This window comes from Passer domesticus, chromosome Z, assembly GCF_036417665.1.
Source record: "Passer domesticus isolate bPasDom1 chromosome Z, bPasDom1.hap1, whole genome shotgun sequence".
NCBI classification, from domain to species: Eukaryota; Metazoa; Chordata; class Aves; order Passeriformes; family Passeridae; genus Passer; species Passer domesticus.
Genome location: NC_087512.1, coordinates 20,073,428 through 20,096,551, shown reverse-complemented (window position 1 = coordinate 20,096,551; position 23,124 = coordinate 20,073,428). Strand labels below are relative to the sequence as shown.

At 34.7% G+C, this 23,124-nt stretch overlaps 1 protein-coding gene across 8 annotated transcripts in view; it reads left to right on the top strand.

Annotated features, from left to right (window-relative positions):
* PDE4D (phosphodiesterase 4D) overlaps window positions 1-23,124 on the top strand; it is a 509,895-nt gene that overhangs the window by 310,818 nt on the left and 175,953 nt on the right. The window contains exon 1 of one of the 8 annotated variants that reach the window (XM_064405629.1): window positions 22,039-22,163. The exons of the other annotated variants lie outside the window; for them this stretch is intronic. Coding sequence (XP_064261699.1) covers window positions 22,039-22,163 — 125 coding nt within the window. Of the gene's footprint in view, window positions 1-22,038; window positions 22,164-23,124 lie in introns of those variants that run through there. 8 annotated transcript variants of the gene reach the window in all.

Genomic DNA, 23,124 nt, shown 5'->3' with positions numbered 1-23,124 from the left:
CTTTGCTTTTTGACAAAATTGTCTTCAATTAGTTCTTTCAATACAGTAGTTTTAAAATGAAACTTGAATTTTTAATTAATGTCTGGAATTGCAGCAGTTATATCAGAAAAATACATGGCAAATGTGGTAGATGTAGGTAGTGTGTGCATATTGCAAAAATAGCTAACACCAATGAAAATAAAATAAATGTCAATTTAATAGAAAATTGTATTATTTTGTCAAGTATTTTCAAAGACAGTGTGCTCGATTTTTCAGTTTGGAAGCACTATCTTTTTCAAAGTGTTCAGAAAAGCAGAGAACTGGAACAAATAATATTTGATTTATTGGTGAGAACTCAGAAAGTAAAGACAGCACTGAAGGAGGTATGACTCAGCCTAGATATTAAAAAAAAAATAAATCTGGGATAAGATTAGTGAAACAATGAAAATATTGCCCAGAGACATGGTGGATGTCCTTTTCCTGGAAACATGTAAGATAAAGCTGGACAGGCCTCTGAGTAACCTGATCTAGTGGAAGGTGTCCCTGCTCATGGCCAAGGGGGTTGCCTTGGATGACCTTTAAGGGTCCCTTCCAACCTGAACCATTCTATGATTCTGTAATACAAGCATATATCCAGACAGAGGTGGTCCAGCCAAAACATGTACGTCCAGTTGCAGGATCATGGCTCTTCCCAACAAACACTGAAAGTGTCAAGATTAAATTTCTTGGGGTTTTGCTTCTTTCCACTTGCTGTACTGGATGAAGGCAAGAGCTAGATGGAATTTATAGGCGTACAAAAGATGAAAGCAGCAGCAGGAGCACAGCAGCTCCGTGTTTCATTGGCCATTTGGAAGTATCTTTTTAAGCATTGAGGGAGAAATAGATTGATTTGCTATTTGTGATGAATAATCCATAGAAAAATTTTGAGAGCTCCCATGAAAGTGAAGAAATACTAAAAATTTGACTGCCTTCCACTAATTTGCCACATTTCTTTCTTAAAAGCATCACCGGGTCTTGCCTTGTTTTTAGCAGGAATCTTCAGAGCTCCCTTCAATTCCACTATTCTGAGTTCTCTGTACATGTATTAAAAGAAGACATAGTATATAAAGGATTAGATAAAACCTACTGCAGGTGATTGCTGAAGTCCTTAATTTTTCTTGAGAAATTTGGGATGGAGAAAATGTGTGATCTGCTGCATTTTTAACACATATTTTAGACTGGAATTAACATATGTGAGTATTGAAGGTGGATCTGCAGAAAAGATAAAACATTTATCAAAATGTAGTGAGGGCTATTTCAGATCTTACATCCTCAATGTGCTTGTTTTCTGGGTGCTTTAATATCAAGAGACATGAGACACTAAAGATGGATTGGCTTTGGTGACCTAATTATTGACACTTGATAGACAAAAACTCTGTATAACTCTCAGTAAAGGATTTTATTTTAAAGGTCAGAATTCCCATTTGTACATAATGAAATGCCAGCTATTAGAAACATAACATACAAATTAAAGGACAGGAAAGTGAAGCAATTTTCCCCAGATTATGTAAATTCACTGGATACAAACAAGAAGCAAACAGATTTCCTGGCTTACAGTTACGGGCTTCACATTTCAGAAGAGTAAATACATATTTAATTACTTTCAAAAAATATTTCAAGTGAGGTATTGGGGAATCAGAAAATGTCAATATAGAGGTAATTTCTTCAGTTCACCCTCTCAATGTGAGTGCTGTTTTGAAATCTTTAATTACATGGATACCGTGATACCCTCTCTGATGAAAGAGGGAAGAAATGTTATTTTCTAAATTTAAAAACCGTCGTGTCCCATTTTGACCTTGGGTAAGTTTTGTCCTTCATGATGGTGTAATACAGTGAGATATTCTGTTACAATGAGGCAAAATGCATTGTTACACTCACTAATTACATTGCAAGATTTCTTCATGACATAAGAGCTATCTAAATACACCTTTAAAGGGGCATTTGTAAATAATAGCTGAAATTGAAAACTTTACACAAACCATGCTAACAGACATTATTTTTTGTCCCAGGATATTTTTTGATTTTTATCCCATTTTAAGAAAATCACTTAGTATTTCATATTAGTTTAAAGTGTTTGCATATGATGACTAAGATCTAAGAAGAAAGTATAGTAAAAATTAGTGTCGTGTAGACCAGATAATTTCTAGGGAGTGTAATTTTGATATATTTTGGTACCCAGAATCCAGCTTAGAGATTTTTTTTTCACAGCACTAACTGATCAGCTTGTGGATGCCAAGCAATGCATCTTTATATTTAATGTTTGTTTTATGCAGTTGTAACATTCACCAATTATTATTTCAATCTACATATCCAAAATTGACTATTATATAATTATTATTTTATATATCTAAGCAATTTGTTTAAAAGACATTTATTATGGAATATGTAATAGTCTTAGTAAATAACAAGTTAAATTAACTGTATTTCGCTAGTAAATAACACCATTCTGAGATATCCAAAAGGTCAGGGATGTATGTCACTTTGAATTAATTAGACACAGGTACAAGAGTGAAATGGGGGCTTTTTGCCAGTCAGTATTGCTACATTGCTGACTTCTGCTATAAGTAACTTAACAACTTGTAAGGCTATATGAATTTTATATTTTATGCATCTGTAATTCAGATGTTAAATAATTCAAAGGAAATGAAAACAAAACCTGGAAAATTTGGTAAGACCTGGAATTAAGGAACATTTTCGCTATTTTCTTATAGTTGAGTGGAAAAAAAATTGTAGTGATGCTATGAAGATTATAAGAAGAATTGTGCATAACAAGTATTGTGTATAAGAAGTATTGTGCTTCATTTGTATTCACAATTATCCTAAAGAATGCTCATCAGTTTTTGTATGAATGACACTTCATAATGTAGTACCCTACAAAGTGCAAGTGTTTTTGGAGTCTCTAATAGTTTGAAATCAGGGTGCATACAAATGTTAATTAGTGCCACAGAATCATAGGATGGTTTGTGTTGGAAGGGACCTTAAAGGTCATCTAGTTCCAAACTCTGCCATGGGTAGGGGTGTCACCCTCTAGATCAGGTTGTTCAGGGCCCCATCTAACCTGACCTTGAACACTTCCAGGGAGATGGAATGCACAGCATCTCTGGGCAACATGTTCCAGAGTGCTTCAGCAATCTCTGAGTAGACAATTTCTTGCTAACATCTAATCTAAACCTGCCTTTTTTCAATTTTAAAGCATTATTCCTTGGTCTGTCACTATCTGACTATAGACTATTCCTGCTTTTTGTAAGACTCCTCCAGGTAGTGGATCAGTTAACTGGGCACAGATAGGAACATTTGCTGCAGAATTAGTGTTTTAGCCATGTATTGTGGCCTAAGCTTTTCAAGTATTTACCTGGGTAACTTTTGCTAAACAGAGAGCTGATTTCCCCTATACTGTAAGGCAACTTTAGATTACTAGTTCTTAGATTTGATCTGGTGCTAGATAGCATGAATCACGCACAAACATAGTTTGTTCAGCTAGGACTTGTGGGAAGCAGTTGTGCTGTACGTGTCTTTTGTTTCCTAAGTGTTTACAGCATTGCATTCACCTCTTTGTCCCTTTTTAACATATTTATGCAAAGTGCTTTCTCACTGGTTACAGACAATAAAACAGCAGTTTCTAATGTAAAACTTTCTTTTCCTACCTCTGTAAATATTATTGAGAAAAGGATACAGGTATTATTAAAACAGCTATTAATTGGAAAACATGGTGTCTGTGGATGAGGTTGGTACTAGTATAATTGTATCATCCATACCTTCTGAAGTATAGGATCTTTTTGTGTTCTTTCCCTTTAATAAATATAATGCTGTTTCTGTTATCTTGATTGTATGTCGCTGATATCATCAGCCATTTTTCCTAACTTCTGAGAATAACACAAGATTTTCATTGCCATAGCAACTTTTGAAATGCTTGAAATATAGTATATCACATGTTTTTTTCTTTGAAATTTAGTCCTGCAAAATATATTGGAAATTTCATATTGGTTGCGACTTACTGCTAGAATAGTCATGTAGTTATGCACAAGTAATAAACAATCTTAAAAAAAAAGAGCTATGAGATTAGGTTATTGTGTATTTATTAGAATACGTGTATTTATTTTCCGGAGGTATGTTTTTCATTGAAATGCTTGAAGACTATTGGAATTACAATTCCACACCCACTCTTTAAATATATGGAAAGTTGTGAAGAGGGGAATTGCAGTGGTGAAGAAGGAAGAGCAGCAGTAGATAGAAGGCAATTCAATACTACAACTTCTCTAAGATTCTTTAATTAATATATTTTAAACATATTTTCTTCTCTAGTCATCATGATTTTCAACTATGTGATTCAGGAGCCTAAATAATGCTCAAATGGAAGCACATTAAGGTATGCCCATAATTAAGTATCAAATAAATAGGAGTGTAAATTTTGTATTCATAGGTGAAACCTCATCATTGCTTTATTTTACCTGGTAGGCATGGGAAACAGACTTTCCTAAAAGGCCTAATCTCCCTTGCATCAGAGCTGTTGCAGCAAGCAGGATTATCAACCAGATAATCCAGCAATCAGGATTACAACCAGAACTGCAACTCTCCCTTGACTCCATGTGACTCCACACAGTCGCACAGGATGCCTTTGGGACCTGAAGGGACCTGAAAGAAGTGTTTTTAAACTAACGAAGCACACGGAAGTATACAAAAGATAGGAAGTGTTTGTGAGGAGGAAAGAAAACAGTATTGGGTGGTAGAAATACTGCTCTAGACAGTAAATAACAATTTCTTTTCATGATGAATACTCATATAACATTAGCACATACAGGCCCCCTCTGTTGTCAGTTCCTCTATTTGTCGGTGTTATGCTATCATAAACTAAAAGCAGAAACATGCAAAGATTACTTTCTCTGCCTAATGTCTGCCATTAGCATCTGAGAAACATTATTTTCAGAGTGGACATCTTTGATCTCCTTCACTAAGAAGAACAAATGAAAGAGTAGAAGGACAGCTAATGCTCAGTGTGTTGTGGCAGTGCCATATATCAGTCAGTTTTCAAGTATTCATTATCCAAGCATTTTTATTCTGCAGTCTAGTGAGAACCAAATTATACTTCTTCATCTGGTTTCTACAAAAAAGGCTGAGAGGATTTTAATATATTTGGGGGGAGAAACTAAAATTGCTCCAGATTTCTTCTTGTCTTTGTAATTTTTCTTCCAGCTGTGGCTTTAATTAGTTCTGCAACAGCACCACTGAGAATCTATTCTTCAATGCCAACATTTGAACATTATAAATGCACATGCTCTTTCATGTAAAGTAAATAGGTTTAAAAAGATGGAACTTTCTAAAGTTGTATGTAAATTTGGACTTTACAATGATTTCGGCTGCAATATTTAAACTATCAGAAAATTTAATCTAAGTGATAGCAGAAGCTCCTCCTTTCCATCCTCCATCTGCAGATATATACAAATATCAACATACAAATACTGACTGCCAAATGCTTCCTGGATGTCCTACTCATATGGCATTAGGGGGCATGTCTGACTGACAAAATAAATAATGGTAGACAAACATTATGTCCATGAATGGCTGGGATCCTCACCACATGTCTTAGCAAGACATTCCTCCATTCAACTCTCACCTGTTTCCTACTGTCAATGGAGAAGTGCTGTGATGGCTCCTTTAATAGCCTGAAGTGCCTGAGATAAAAGCCAGTCTAGCAGACAATCTAATAAGCCCCACTGAGGAAGTTAACATATTAACCTGGGCTAATAAGTCCCACTGAGAACGAGAACACATTAACTTGGGCTTGACTGCCCAATACAATTACACGACACAGCTTTCTAGTTTTTCCTGCACCTGGGTCTGCTAGCAGAAGCTTGAGACTGCCCAGAATCCAGCAGGGTATGAATGGTTGCTGCTGTAGTTCAACAAGTAAACCTACAACTCTTTGTCAGAAGCTGGTATCCTTAGAAGGTCTGGTTATTTGAAAACCATTAATGTTCTAGCTTTATACATAACAGTTATAGCTTCCTTAGCTGAATTAAAACTCAACCAGTTGCTCTTACCCCTTTGCTGGTTAAATGACATATAAAATCTTTTTCACTTTCTAAGGACTGCTTTGCAGCTCTTTTATCACTGAAGCAAACATGAGGAAAGAGGGAGATAGATTGTGCTATTTTAGGACAGCATACAGGAATGTGCATCATATTTTGATCCTCTGGGTCTGAAGAATTATCTAAATCTATTTGTACTGCTTGGCAAAATTAGCTGTACTCTACACCACTATAACATACTTCCTTAATGTGTTAAAACAGAAAAAAACCCCAACCACTTTCAAATGAGGATTTTTTGTTGCTGCTGATCTTTCTTTTGGCCTTAATGTGAAAATATTCCTTCTGGCATTTGTCACAGGTATTTTCTTATAATCTTCTTACTTCTGCTATCCCCTAAGGGCAAAAGAATAGATGTAATGAGAGCAAAAGAGATGTCTTAAAAGCCTGTTTTGACAAACAGTGAAAATGTAAGTCAACCTATAGATGTTAAATATGGAAGCATCAGTTGTCAGGTTCTCCTGACTATAAATACTTTTAGCCTTCATGTACTGAGAAATTTAGTTAATAATATTCATTCCTTCAGCCACTTAAGGTCTTTTTCAGCCTGTTTCTGCTGAGTGCTGTACCTATTCCAGAAAATAATTCCACTCTTGTTTTTTTTTTCCCCTAGGAGTTATGTCCAATATAAATTTCAGTTTTGTAAGAGCTCTAATTTAAGTCTAATAAAAGGCTTTTTGTCACACTTTTCTTCTAGAATTTTGTTACTAATTTCCATTACTAAATTATTAAACAAAACTATTAAATATGTAGAAAAAAACAGTGTTTTTAATAAAATATTGTGTCAGCATTTGTAGCAATGCATCATGCACACACAATTGCTATCATGACAATTTATAGAACCTTTAAAAAATAACTTTTCCCCTCTGCTATTCCCACCCAGTCATGGATTGACATCTGGATTGTATTGTGCTTGGAGTCTCATGAATTGTGTCTAGCTGGCACAAGAGGAGGTACATACGAGGTCTGGAAAGTCCAGGTGTTAGGCTTGTCAACAACACCAGTGGTGAGTGTGATATTTGCCGAGAGAAAAAGAATCAAAAATAGGCCTGGAAAATTATGAACAGGAAAGCACAGAGGGAAGGATTTTACAGTAGCAATGGATTCTAATCCATGTCAAATTACTTCTATTACCTTGTATTCTCCATGAGACTCTTCAGTGTCACTTCTGGACAAAGCTTTCAGACATTTGTTAATTATATTTTCCCAGTACTTCTGCTGAAAGTATAACAGGTTGTAAATTCAGTGGTACTGAATAACAGGATTTTATTTCTTTGGTTTTAAGTTTTTTCTTGTGGAGAGCTTTATTTGGCCAGGAGTTTCTGTGTATATGTAACTGAGATGACAGCATGCATATTTTTATACTACTGAAGATGATATTTTTTAAAACACAAATTATTTACTGTTTATTGTTAGCCCAATTAGGATTAATTACTAAAGAGAAACACTGTACTGAGAACTAACGTAAAAATCCTGGTTGTTGTCTAGTCATATTTGAAATGCAGAGCATTTTAATATCCTCTTACTTAGCTCTTCCTAAAACTCAAGCAATTTTTATAAACTTTTTTTTTCCAGTTTGTGGCATAAATATTTTTGATGGAATTAAATAGCAAAGAAACTTTAGTGATCTCCAAATACCTTCAATATTTCAATTTTAATCTATCTAAAATTTGATACATCTGTATGCACAATGACTGAAAAACTGCTTTTTCTATGAAAATATGGGAACTCAAAGTTTACTTGCATGTTTTGGTATTAGTAAATATAGTTATATTCAATAATTCTAAAGTAAAACTAATTTTAAATTCAACTGCACAAAATATATGTACTGGAAGCTAATGATTGTGGCTGGTAATTGAAATAAAAATTTTTATTCTGTTGTCCACTGAAAGATATAAATATTTTGTACAGAATCTGTCAAAAATAAGTGCTGTATTAAATTTTAAGTATTACAACAAAGAAGATTCTTAACAAAATTCAGAAAGATTTTTGAGAATCGAAGGAAACATAGTGTCCTATATGTATATTTATGTGCTAACTTCACATTAATTGTGCATTAAGTAATAATTAAAACACCCTAGAAGAAAAGAATTTTTTTCTAGGGCTTCTGTAAGTATTTTTATACGCTACTGATATAAGTAAAAATTGTAAGCTTCCATATTCTAATGATTTCTTAATGTTCTGTTTTCTAGGTAAGTACTGTCTTTTTCTGCCTAACATTCCTCTCTGCCTTCTTGAAGTTCAGTGAAAGAGGTAAAAATCAAGACAGCAAAAATGAAGGTCTGTTTGGTAAGAATTTACTTTGGTTTACATGCTTATCTACATTTTTCTTTTTATAATTGAAGCAATGCACCCATTACAGAGGATTAGTTTGTGCAGAATTGGTGAGAGGAGCAGTTCATGAAATGCTGGTGGCCCTGCCAGACTGCCCAGGTGAACTGCAGGCAGCACTGCCTCCTCTCCTGGGTCTAGGGCCACACTATGAGGGTAAAGGCTCTTTTATTTCCTGCAAGGCTGAAATACATATCTGGAGGGTTTTCGTGGCAGAAATCTTTATGTTTGAAAGTTATTTGGCTCGTATCAAAGATGGACGAAACTGCCCTTTTGGAAAAGGTGTTACACAAGGTACCTGAAGCAGTGAAGTACAATTACTAAAGTACAATTTGATCTTACTTCCTTGAAGGGAAACAAGGCAATTACAGGGCAATAGCAAAAAGTGAAAAATAGGGGAAAATGCCTTAACTGTCGTCCCTTTTAGTTTGTCTCACAACTATTTATGTAGCAGTAGAACAGATGGCCTTCTGAACTTCTCCAAAAGATGTTGTCTTGCTCAATTGAAGCTATTTATGAAGCTATTACTGATAGCTTCCATTCTAGCTACAGTGTCAGGAATGCAGGATGCAGCCTTAGCCAGGCTAAAACTGATAACTTTATTTAGAAAGCCAAGGAGAGGAAAAAGAGAAACAACAGAGGAGGAGACTAAGGATAGTTACAAGGAAAATTACACAAGTGCATGTTTTTACAGCAGAAACATGAATCTCACACACCAGTGCTTTTCAGGGCCTAACTAAAGATATTTGAGATAGTAATGTCCTCTGGAATCATTCTCCAAAGCAGAGTTTTTGAAAGCTTAACGGTGCTAAGGGGATTCCAGGGGTCCTGGACGTGACCATGGGAAAGCTGACATGCTAGCAGAGATGAATCTCACTAATCTACCTGACCTTTGTAGTACTGGTGTCACACTGGTAAATGCCCCAGGACTCATACTGGCCTAGGAATTTAAACATGTTCCTCTGCAAAACTGGTAAGAAGTATGTTGCCAAATCAACCTGTAGAGGGCAATATGAGGGTTTTATCATAGCAAATGATTTGCTGAACAGGAAAACTAGAAAATTCACTAAGGTTTCATTATCATCACTAAGGAGTTTAAAAATTCATGCAAGTTGTTTCTAGATTTTGCTGCTTGAGATAATAAAATAGTATAGCTTGTTCTGAGCTGTTGTGGAATAGAAACTATATTTCAGAGTAATTTTTTTTCTTTTTTTTCCTCTTGTAAAAACACCTTTGTTCTGCAGTTCTGGTTAAAAAAAAAAGGCAAACCCATTTAATTAACCAGTAAAATCTTGTAAAGCTTTCAAAGCTTTCAACAGCATGTTCCACAATATTTTCTTTCTGACTAATACATCATATGTAAAGGGAGAGGGTTAAATATGTATTTTTGTATATAGAGAAATATGTATAAAACATATTATGATTATATGTCCATTCTATATTACTTTAAAATTCTTTTAATTTAAAATACCCTTTGAGGGAGAGGAGGGAGTTCTGTGGTATGGTAAAAATCAGCCATGACACATGGGCTTGGCAACCTCTTATTTTCTGGTGCGAGCGTATTGCATGGTTCTGTATGCTTTCTGACAGAAAATTAGGTTGAATCTGACTTTTGTGAGTTTTTTGACTAGGAGCCTGTTGAGAACTGCCTACTGTGATCTCTGTATTGCCATCCTCAAGGCACAAATAATAGAATCATTCAGAAAGGGTGCCTTAAGAGGAATGGAATTGGGGCTTGAAAGGTAGAATGAGTTTCTTTTGTACCTCGCAAAATAAAGAAACACACCTATTTCAGCAAGACCTTTTATTTATTTCTGCAGGGACCGTTCAACTGTGCAAATTGTACCATTTAGGTAATATCTTGTGTATACACATAATATCTTACAGTAGCTCATGCATGCACATCACAGTGTTGACAAATGGTGCAAACATAATTGATTCCCATAAACACAGAGCAAGCTGAAATATAATGCAGCCTTGCTTTGGAGTTCTTTCTGATTTTTAATTTTTTTAACCTAATCTTTTTTGGGTTTAAATATTGGTATTTTACATTCTAGCAATTTCTACTGATGTTTTCCTAGCATGTTTTGTCAAACCAATTTAATATGCAGCTGTTCTTACATACAGAGAAAAACTGTATGCAAATAATATATTTAGTAGCAGAATCTTATTGACGTAAAAGCTTGAGGTTTTGTGGGGTTTTTTTGGGTTTTTTTATGAAACCTTTGTTGTCTAGCATACAGTGGGCTTTTACTGGGTTTGGAATGCATTTTCTTTGTCATTCCCAAACTTGTTGCATTATAGTATAGACACAGAATTAAGCACTGAGAATGTACTCTTCAAAAGACCAAATAATGTACCTTCTAACAGGCTGTTGCAGGAATTAAGGCTGTGAGGCCATAAGGACAGGAGTAGTAAATTGTTGTTTTGGAACAAATGGGCTAATAAAAGAGGAGCAATCATGTGTGTGCTACAGATGATGACAGTAGAAATGGAAATGTACCTGGTTTGTGTTTTTGCAGCTAAGATAAGCTCAAAATCTTTGTTCTTATTTCATTTCGAGGCCAGTACTCTCACACGTTCAAGATAAAATCAGATAACTATAAGGTTGTTGCATACTTTCCATATTTGGAATGCATGTAAAAATACCAACATAATATGGCTTGCTCAGACTCCTGCATAATCCTTATACAGATAAGTCTGCACTATAGAGCTAAATGACTTTGGTACAGTGACCCTCTTGCCTATAGAAAATGCAAGGTATCTAGAGGGAAATTACAGGACTGGTGTTTTTCCATTTAGTTTTGGGTTTGTGATCAATGTGAGGGTAGTAATCCTTTGGTAAATTTTTCTAAATTGGTCACCTTTTTGAGGCCAGAAGAGTATCCTGTTTTCTGACACTTCTACAAGTTGTGTGCTTTTAATTTCTTTAATTTTGTACCTGGAGCAAGCAAACACAATCCAGCATGCCAGTCTGCACCCTGTCATTAGAGATACAGAGAAAACTTTCAGCATTGTTGAGTGGAGATGATCTTTGTTGTCTTGCTCTCTACCCTTTCAACTCAGCACAACCTGCCTTGTTTTATCTGCATGATTCTATTCCCCATCTTCTCCCCTATTACATATATACTTTGGGCATATGCAGTATTTGCTGTCCCCAACCTTGTTCACTGGCGGCTTCCGGAAAACAAAACAAAAAACTGTCCTGTTTTTACAAATACTTTAGTCTTCTAAAAAGTGAAAAACCATAGTTTGAGATCTTATTTATGTGTTGCACACATAAATCGTACACCTCTACACTATATCATGATGCTATCCTGCAAAATTTTACTCTTTCTTCTTCTACATCTTAGCCTTTTTTGCTTCAGGAGTTTGGCATGGAAATTACTTGTCAGACATAAACCATTGTGACTCTGGTGGTTTTTAGTTGCTGGTGTTCTCAACAGAAAATTCCATCATATTCTGAAACCATGTTTGGATGAGACCATGTCTTGTTCTGAAATGGAACTATGATGTACAGTGGCCATATCCAGAGTACAAATCGATTCTGTGCTCATGTAGTTCTGAGGTTTGATTTCACATTATTGTGGCATCCAAAAGCCTCCACTGCAACTGACTCTGTACATGCTTTGTTCCAAGGAAGGTTTCCCTTTGTACAGTGTTACTTCCTCAGACTTAAAATCAGTTCCCCGTGATTCATAAGCAGTTTCATTTTGGCCTTTTTCAGACTGCTCTGCTTATACCTCTTCTTTATGCAGTATTCTTTTCCAAATGGCTACTTCCTTAACTGCAAGCACACAAAGGCTTTGAGTACAATAATGACTAAATCTCCCTAAGGGACTCGTCACAGCAAGAGTGAAAGAAGCAGTTAATAAAGTAGCAAAACTCCACTGAAATCGAGGTAATAATTAATTGGCAACACCTGCAAAATTTCAATTTCATCCATGCTTTATTATATTGAAAAAGCAACACTATAGAGAGTCTTCTGGGTGATTTCTGGGGAGGGAAAAAAGGTGACCAAGTTTGTCTGAATAGACAAAAAGACTAAGTTCACACAGAGAGTTCTGTCCTGCTATGATGAAAAGAGTGTATCTTTGAGTATCTCTTCCATCAAAATGAAGGCTTGCTCTATCCACATATCCACATTCAAGTAAGACTCTCAGAGTCTATCTTGGAGACAGAGCAGTTCTCAAAATGTTCTAACAAGCACCATGATGTTCAGCTGTGTCAAACATATAAAGTTAGCAGGATCACATGACAAATTTAAGACTGGATTACAGTTTGACTGATTGGGCTGACACCCCTCATTTCCACTATCCTGAGGGGGTAAAATCTATCAGTTGTCCACAATTGGATCTACACTGACACTTACATAAAACAAAAGGGACTGTGATCTTTATAACTTGCCCAACTCCAGCTCTGAAAATTACTTGCTTACTTTTCTCTTAGGGATTGATAGGAAATGCTCCTGAAAATTTTCCCAGGCATTTTACCTGCTGTAATTATACCTAAGATGGCAACATGTGTCATCTGGTGCTGTTCTCGGGTTTACCTTCAAGCCATAGAAAACATTAAAGTGTTGACAAGGGTCACCTTAGCATTTGTATTTATAACGTACTAATTAATGTCAACACTGCAGAGCAGATTTATTTCATTTTTTCCACTAGTTGAGGTCTCTGATAACACAGGATAGGTAGCCTTTAATTGGTAATCTTTATCAGTTTGAATGAGGAATTTAAATGGACTTCAAATTTAAGGGCATGAAAGGAAAACCATAAAAGGAAAGCCTTTTAGTACAAAGCTTCAAGAGCTTTGTTATGATGGTTATTTACTTTACTGTAAATTATTATGCATTAACAATTTACAATACAAAATTGAGATAGTAGCTTGACTTTAGTTTTTCTCGTGACTTTTATAATGGTCTTCAATACATGCTCATCAATCGTGGAAGGAATGTGAAGTAATAGTTGCAAATACTTAGTGACCATATTATTCTCCTTAACTCTTGCTCTTCAGCTCAGCCCAGGAAGCAGTATGACTCATTTCATACAATAAAGCCATTTTGAAAAGAAATATTTCATATGAAGTGGTGGTGGCTTGCATTTTATCATGATAGAAATCAGAACTTATCCATAATGGACATAGAATACAAACAGGTATCTACATTATATGAGAAGAGGGGATGAATATTACTATTTTAAATACTTTGAAAAGGGGAAAGGAAATCTTACTCACCACTTCCTGCATAACAAATAAAACTGCTTTTTTATTATAAAAAGCAAATCATAATAACATTCCTATTCCTACATGCAGCAATGCAGAAGCCATGTCCCTGTGTATGGAAGCAGATTCTCTGTTCATTTCAGTTGCAAATCAGCATGTAATTTTCTCTGCAGTGTGTGAAGTTTATTTGTAGCAGAGATCAAGAACTGGGATGATGGTATCAAGGAAAAGACTTCAATATTCAACATGGCTGGTGCAACACAAAGAAGTGTTACAGCTATCATAGTGAATAAGCTAAAGTGCAGTACTCATAGGATCTCTGGGGAAAAATGGGCATTTTTATGTGTTTTTCTGTACAGACTTTGGTTTATGCAGTATTTTCATAACTGGGAATATTCTCATATTTTCAATTTGCTTCATCTGCTGCAACATACTTAAAATTCCATACCAAAAGAAAAGCTTTAAGAAACGTGTGCTGCAAACTTTGACATTCTAGATTTATAAATAATTAAATTATCCTTATTTAACAAAGTTCATTTTCAGGTGTTTAGTTTTGAGCTTTTACAAAGGGCCTTAACTTGATGTATTCAATGCCGCTGACAGGACAGTTTCTTATTTTATCTTCACTGTTTTTTGTGGAGAATCTCCTTTCCTTTTTTTGCCCTTTTAAAAAGCAACTCTGTCCCACTGACTATAGAACATTGTGAGTCCTGACTGGCAAAAAAATTTATTCCCTTTTTCATTTTTCTGAAGTGTTCAACAGTATAATATATGGGTCTATACTTATCTTTACAGTAACCTGAACATCTAAAATGGTAGCAACTCTTCTATTGCCTGGCACAGGGAGATCAATGTCAGAAATATATGCTATGTATTTTGGGTATTTAATATACAAACTAATGATCTGATTGTTTTATTTTTGGGGGGTTTTATGGCATCTTTTTGGTCACATTGCTCACCAAAAACGCTTAGAAATTAATGTTCAGCATTTCCACAGAAGAGGCAAAAAGGATCCCATGATACACCTGGTTAAAGGCAGACATCACTATTGTGGGCATTACATTTGGGGATATTGCATTAGGCAGTTTTAATGGAAAAGACATCAGTATTCTTTGAGAATAGTTTATTTCATTCTTTAACTTTGAATACTCATCTTAGCAAAACATGACATCTTTCTCTGCCCTTTCAGTTAATAACTGGAATCAGTTCACCAGGGGCTCAAATGAGAGAGCAGGAGGAAAGCTGGAGGCAGCTCAGTTATGTGTATGTACACACATGTACCTCTGTCCAGGCTCAGCTCTGACAGGTTGACAGACAAAACTGTTGTACGATACTCAGGATCATAAGAGTTATTTTATTTTCAAATATAAGAAAAAGATATTTAAGTCTTGATTCCTCAACAAACCCTTAACGCTTTAGAGTGATAGATCATATTATAGACCACTGAATCATAGATACAGTGCTGTAAACAAGGTATTGTGAAAATTTCTTTGGGCAAAGAGAACTCAGCTTGTTAAAGTGTATATCATACTATATCCTGTAATTATGCTAGATCACCTTGGTTTTAGGGCAAGAATTCCTCATTTTGCCTTGACAATGTAGAATTAAGATTCCTTTGCCTTCAGGAAAGGATTTTTCCCAGCAGTTCGATTAATTTAAAGGCATATCCTTCTGCTCCTTCTCTTATATGTGATTTATGTGGGGTGTGACAGCCATATGGACAATATCACTGTGAGTTTTGTTTTATTTTGTTTTGGTCTATAGGAAGGTTTTAAGACAGCCTGGTTATATCATTCAGGGAAGAGATAAAGAATAATATTAGATCTATACTATAAATTTTAAAATGTCATGGAGTGCGGAGGTGAATTTGTACCAAATAGAGATATCTATTCCTTCAAGTTTTTCTAAGGGAGTCAAAAATTCTTTGTAATGTCAGAGTTAAAGAGGACAGCACATTCTTCACTTTCTTCACGGAGTTTTTAATAAAAACCAACCAAAAAAAAAACCAAACTAAACCAAAACAAAACAAACCCAAAACAAAATTAACAACAACAACAACAAAAGAAGAACGAAAAAAAGAAAGTTGGAAACTAACCAGAAGTCATAACCTTTACAAACTGACAGTTTCTGATGGAAAATATCTTTCTTGAAAATTAATTATCTGTGGAAATCTCTAGTGAAATACTCAGCCTGGTGTACAACCTGTACATTTGCCATGGTTTTCAACTCAACTACAGATGAAACATCATGCAACCACTTGATCAACCCCTTTTCTTTTCCCCTTGCTGCCTCCCCAGTGGAATGGGAAGGAGAATGAAAGTGAATCTTCTATATTGAGATAAGTGCAGTTTAATAATTGAAAATGAAATAAAATAATAATTTTAAATAATAAAAATTATAATAAAAAGGGGGGAAAAGCCCAAGTGGTGCACAATACAATTTTCATCACCTGCTGACTAAACCCAGACCCATGTTCCTGAGCCTAGATCAGCCATGCTTCCAGATAACTCACTCCAATTTACATCCTAGGCATGACTTCTGTGGTGTGGAATATCCCTTTGGTCAGTTTTTTTTTTTTTTTTTTTTTTTTTTTTTTTTTTTTTTTTTAATCTTCTCACTGGCAGAGCATGAGACAAGGCAAAAATAAAGGTCTTTGACTTAGGATAAACACAACTTGGCAAAAACAAAAACATAGTGTGTTAGCAACACTATTTTCGCTTGAATCCTAAACACAGCACTGTAATAGCTGCTGAGAAGAAAGTAAGTCTACTCCAGCTGAAACCAAGAAAATATTGTAAATAAAATAGAATAAGTAAATAGAATAAATAGAATATAAAAAAAAAGAACAGAGGTATATACCTAAAAAATGGACTCAGAAATTACTTGATTATTAATCTATACAAAATACAAAATTTAATCACAAATAGATAAATTTGTAGTTAGTATGCCATAGAAGTAATGCATATTACCAACACCTAACATTTCTATTTTTTTTTGCCTATTGCCTATTCAGTAAACAACCTTGCTAATACTAACTTGATATTCTAAATATAGTGGTAGCAGCCAACGTTCAAGAAGATGTTCATTTGGTGAGATGAATAAACAGAATTTTTCTGCTGTGTAATTACTGCAGTATGTCATTAATGCCTTGTAATGAGTAACATCATATACAGTGACAATGCTTGCAGATTGAATTGAATAAGAACTCCTGATTTTTTAATTTCCTCTATTCATTAGCTATTTTATTCCCTTAAATAATTTTTCTGTCAGAAGAATATTATTTCCTTGCAGTGAGATAGCTGAAATTAAATTTTTCTAGTCTTTTTGGTTTTATTGGAAAGATGCATGCCAAGTAAAGGGCAGGCTTCTGGGCCAGTGTTGCATGGGGTGCTGAGCTGAATGGACCCACTGCACCTATTCTAATGGCTGAATGATATGTGAGGTTTAGAATAGAATGTCTTCATTAATGATTCCCTCCATTACTTAATGAGATAAAAGGAAGCAAAAGTGTGTAGAAGTCAATTGAGAAAAACAGGTCTTCAAGGGCAGCAGCATGTAGCTCTACACTTCAACAGGAAAAGTGTATTGGCAGAGTTATAAGAACATATGTTAAAACCAGATCCATCTTTGTAAGACAAATCTAAACATTAAAATTGAAACCAAGTATATGCTGTTATTGACTATTTGTCTAACTCCTTTGAACTTAGGAGTCTTTTCCAGTGTGTATTTGACATATACTATTTAAAACCATTTTAATTATCCCCATATGTAACAGAAAGACTCACAATATGTCTATGCAATCTGTGCAGTGGTGTAAGCAAGAGCTAGTTCTTATTCTCAACTTTATTATATGATCCATATGTTATGAATTTTTGTTTATGTGTTTGCTTTGGCTGGCACTATGTAGCACATATAGCATACTATCTCAGATTACTACCAATTAACACTTAATAAAAAAACCCATGCAAATAGTTTTGGACTATTCAAGCAGTAGTGTTCAAGTAAATTAACAGTACATTTTCTAGAAAATTTGTTTTCTAAAAGTAGGAGACAATATCAAACATTCATCAGTCAAGAAGATATGTGTTGAAATAATACTTGTATTCTCATCTTTCTTTTACCTTTCCATTTAGAGTTACAAAATTGCACATATTCAGCAGTCAGGGAATGTTCCACAACAATATTTTAAATAGCTATTTAGACAAATAAATATATACATGTGAAGGGAAAATCTTCAAAACAATCATGGTAAGGGGAGATTTGTCCAGTCTATTAATCTATAAATGAAGATTCTTAATTATAATTGTGTTCTGGACAGACCATATCTTCCTCAGAAAAGTTTGTCACATGTTGCCACACCATGTTCATGTAATCTGCCAATTCTTTGTCAGTCATATTTCTGGGAAAAATTTCTTGTCACAAGGAAAAAATGTCTAGTCAGTAGATAGAAAGTGACACTATATAGAGGAAAAAAAATATTTTTATATGTTTTGGCTGTAAATGTGAGCAACGCTGGACTTTTCCTTAAAATGTTCGCTAGTCTAGGAAAACCCATTACATTGGCTGAGGCCATCTATTCAAAACTGCAATCTAACAGTATTAATAGCAGTAATAGGAGTCAAAATCTTATGTAATTTTCTCTCATACAGGAAGAGAAGATTTTCCAATTATTCTTTAATATCTAGCTATTTCCAGATGCCAAACTATCTTTTGAAAATTTTGCAAACATTGTTAAAATTTGATGCATAAAAGTATTAATATACCATATGCCAAAATGAATGTAATTCCTTAAAAGACACAAGGTTAATATTCTCCATTTACTTAGACTTGGGTATATGAATAAAGAATAATAAAAATGCAACTTTTGTTACATTAAAATTCAAAAAAAAGTGTTGAAAAACTTCATAAGGCAAATAAATAGGAAGATGTTTTATTAATACTTGAATATTCAATGATGTTATGGGCAAAAACTATGATTAAGTTTCATTTCATTTTTGTCAAGTGTTTTGAGATATTTAAATTAAACTGTGTGGCAATCCAAAATATCAATATCCATCCACAGAGTAAAACCTCAGATGGATTAGTTTTACATCAACTTAAATATATCTGATTCAAAAACTGAAGATATTTATTTCACATAAATGTTGATTTTAGAGAATTTTTGACTATTGTAACATACTGGAGACCACATCTTTATGGAAAAAGTTAGATGGCTCTTAAGATATCAAGATTAAGTGGTTTTAATTTTTCTGCCAAAATTCCACAAGTCAGTCCAATCTGAAAATTCCGTGATATATCCTGAGGCTAAACTTTCCACGGAAATTTCCCTTGAGATTAATTTAAGTATGGTCTAATTACCTGCACACTCATTATTCTGGAAACATTACTTCAAAGTAAGTTCACTTTTTCTGGCTGCATACTGTACAAAGGTGTTAGTGCTGAAGATGTGTTTCATGTATTGTTTTCAAAAATTCATCCTTCATGGAGAAAGAAAAGAGCTCTCAGCTCTCAGAGAAGTTTCATGGAGCATGTCTGGTATCAGTGAGACTTCAAAATTATAATAGCTCCATACTTTCAATCTATTTTAAAAAAAGATTAAAAAAATAAGATAAAAATAGATAATTGATAACAAGAAAAAAAAAAGATAAAAATTGTCGTGTCTAATAGGCTGTTCAGATTTGTAGAAAATGCTCTGCAGTTGGTACAATATTCCATTCCTCATGTGACCCCAGCCCATGAGATGGGAAGATACTTTTTGCTGTAAATTTCCCAGTAAATTTTCATGGCCTCCAAAGCACATGACTGGCAGGAAGTTTGGAGCCTCTCAGTTCTTCCAGTCTAGTGCTGCTGAGGGTAACCTGGTGGCTGGGGTGCAGGCATCAGCACTGCAATGGAGAATTTACTGACACAGCATGGCTCATGAAGTGCTGTTGTGCCCACTTTAATTCCTTATTGGTGAAGAATCTTAAATGCATAAATTAAATTTTATATCTGGAACAAATATTTCCAGTAGTGCATATGTACCCATTATGGAATGAAAAGAAACTATTCTACTTCATTCACAAGGAAGAAACTGTTCCATATGTAAAAATACTGGTTTAAAATCAACTTTAGTTGCACTTAAACCCCAAATATAAACAAACAAACAAAAAACCCAACTAAACAAGAATCTAATAAACAAGCCACAACTAAGGAAAAACCCTCTGGTTTTCCTCTGATCTGATTTTTCTAAAATTATTTTTAGATTTGCCTGCTTTTCTTACCTTTTTCTCCTTTCTTTTTCTTTCTTAACTAAAGAAGTAATAGGCATGGTATTCAAGTTGCTTACTTTTTACCTTGGGTTTTCTTTTCTTCATAATAACTCTATTTGCATGTTGGAGAATGGCTACTTGTGGCTTAGGTTAGATATATTTATTTCTTTTAGCTTTCTGTTGTACAAAGCTGAAGTAGTTTCTGGAAGATTTTATAATTGCTGTTATTTTATGACCTAAGTAGAATCAGATGTAGCCTTATACTAATGTCACATTTAAAAGACTAGTGCAGATTTTCAGCTCACATCGGTTGCATTTTCATCTTTCCAAGAGAATGGATTCTTCTTTACTTAGCATGGGTCTTAATGCAATAGAAAGTTTACCTTGAATTCAATCATAATAGCTGTGCATACAAAGCTATAGAGACAAAACAGTTTCAGGACACAAATAGAATTAACAACCTATAAAAAGTATTATGCATTACACTTATCATTTCACTTATCATTTGTATTAGATGCAAGAAAAACACACAGTATAGATGACTGTTCCCCCTTTGCCTGTTTTTTTTTTTTCCATCATCCTGTGAGCACTTTGACACCTGCCAAGCGTCCATGACAAATTGCTTTTGTTCCCAGCAAGGCAGTGAGGGTGGGAGAGCATGGAGCAGCTGCATAGTGATTGCAGGCAAGAGCACCCCTCTGATGCATCTGAACTTTTGAGCTTGATTCCACTTCATTTTAGCAGTTCCAAGGCAAGGCATCCTGCTTCCCATTCTGTTGGACACATCTGCTGCCTGTCTGCTTTCACTGAGGAATAGTGGGTGCATTCTTGCCTTTCACTTCTTTTTGCTTCTCTAGTGACTTTCTCTGAGAAAGGTGTCACTCCCTCTGGAACCAGACATAGGGTATTCCCGTTTGGGAACAGTCCTGTGTCCATTGTTCTCACAAAGTTCCCTATCTTTCTATCTCGTTTCCTGTTAGGTTTCCACCTTTGCAACCTCCTTTTATTAAATGCTGGGAATTCAAGAGGATTAATACTAGCCAGATAGATTGAGGTTCTTCTAATTCTTATATGTGGTACAAACAAAATACCCCCAGTTTTCTACTTCTCCATGATAGCTTTTTTTTTCTGTGCTGAACATAAATATCTTCCCATTCCTCAGATTATCATGCTATAGTGTAAAATGCACTTCATAATTTTTTCGTGCTTGAAAGTAGTATTATAGTACTACTTTTCTGGATTTTTTTTTGTTCTTGGGACCTCTAAGAACATTGCACAGAGACTGAGACAGTGGAGGCCAAGTAGATGTAGTTTCATAAATAAAGGCAATTCCGTGGATAATTTAGAGTTGTTGAATTGTATAAAATGTCTTATAGATATGAGAAAGCAGCTTTATATATTGTTGTTTTTCAGAGACAGAGTAGGTTCTTAGGATTGTTCACATTGTATTACTTTGTATTAGTGGAAAGTGCTTTGCTATTCAATAAGAAACATACCTCAAAATATGAAACTTCATAAAATACATAAGAAATTTTATGATCTTCATTTAGTCTTCATAGAGATAAAATTCTGAAACAATTTGTAGGGGAAATTTAATCAGTCTGAGTTCCCATCTTGAATCTTAAATGTTATTTGACAATTTCAAGTCTACCAAGATCCTACTTCTCCCTTCTGATCTTTTGATATATGCAAAAAAAATCTCTTCTGGCCTACCTGCTTCTTCAAAGTCAATTCAGTCTGTGGCTTTTTCAGATATTAATCTTAACTGATTAAACTGTCCTTATGGTCTGTCTCCCACCTTAAAAAAAAAAAAAAAAAGATCTAGAAACTAAATATTGTTAGGGTTTGTGCCCACAGGCAGGTGAGGGAATCTCTTCCTGAGTGACTTTCTACTTTATCTGCTTAATCAGTAATTGGTTGGAGTATGACTGGGTGGAAATAAACAGCCAACTTCCTGCATCCATGATGGTGACAGATGCAGCTGAGGAACATTTGCTTTCCAGGCTCAGGACTGCTCGGCTCCGTTGGAGCAGCATACTTCAATGACGTTGATTATGTAACATTTTGTTTCCAGTTTTCCCAGGAATGCATCCTTTGGGCTGTTAGTCTTGTGCTGCTTCTGTTGGGATAAAATGAGTTTACCACCTAGCTGTGATCACCTGGCTCTGGGGAAAGTGGCTAGATTCCAGAATGCTTGCACTCACGGATCGCCTTATGCTATTAACAAGCCAATTGATATTAAACAGCAAAGGAGACGGTATGAGACTTTATTATTCTTCAGCAAAGTGTTTGCATTGTCTACAGCTTGCTGCCTTTAAACCTTCAGAGCTTGTGTGTAGAGAGAGGGGGAGAAGGGGTGTACTGTAAAATCCATTTCGCTGTTTGTGTACTCAGTATTGAATCATGGAAGAGAAGTATAATGAAAAAAGAAAAAGGTAAAATACCAGGTAACAGAAAAAAATTATAGCAGCAATAAATTATATTTGTGCTATATGTATGTGCAATTACCAATAATTAGCAAGTTTTTCAGGTATGAAAAATAAAACTAAGGCTATTGTCTTTAAATTTCAAGTAAAATATATACTAGAAATTTGACCACTGACAAATTATTTCTTAATCCAATTTGTCAGATATTATGTGCATTATGTATGACATTAGATACTTTCTATCTTTTTCTCTGGAATATATTTATTACCTCTTTTAGCAAAGTAGCTGAAACAGCTGTTTGCATGTTGTTCATTGTGGCAGAATTTCCATTAAATTTTATCAAGCTGTGACATGGAGAGAAACTTTATTAATGGAATTGAAAGAGGTACTGAAACTTCTTGTTTGAAAAAAATTGTTCTCCCTTCATTTTGTCCCACTGGAAAAAACCAAAAAGATGCAAATTTCCATGTCAGATCAGAGAAATGGTGTTATCTGCTTAGCATGTTAGCAGAGTCTTTCTTGAGTTAAAAAAAGGAGATTTTAATGGAGAAAACTGCTTTAAGAACTTTTATACCAGCTGCCTTACCCCAAGTAATTTCAGGTGCAATAAATATTTATAGTCCAAAATCCTCATATATTTATATATTTCGTAGTACTTTTTATTGAAATTACCAGGTTATATGTAGATTTTAAATAGAAAATACAGATTTTGAATAGGAGAATGAGAAATCTACTGGAAAACTTCAATTAAATCCTTTCTCTAATTGAAAAAAAAGTACTTTTTCATAATA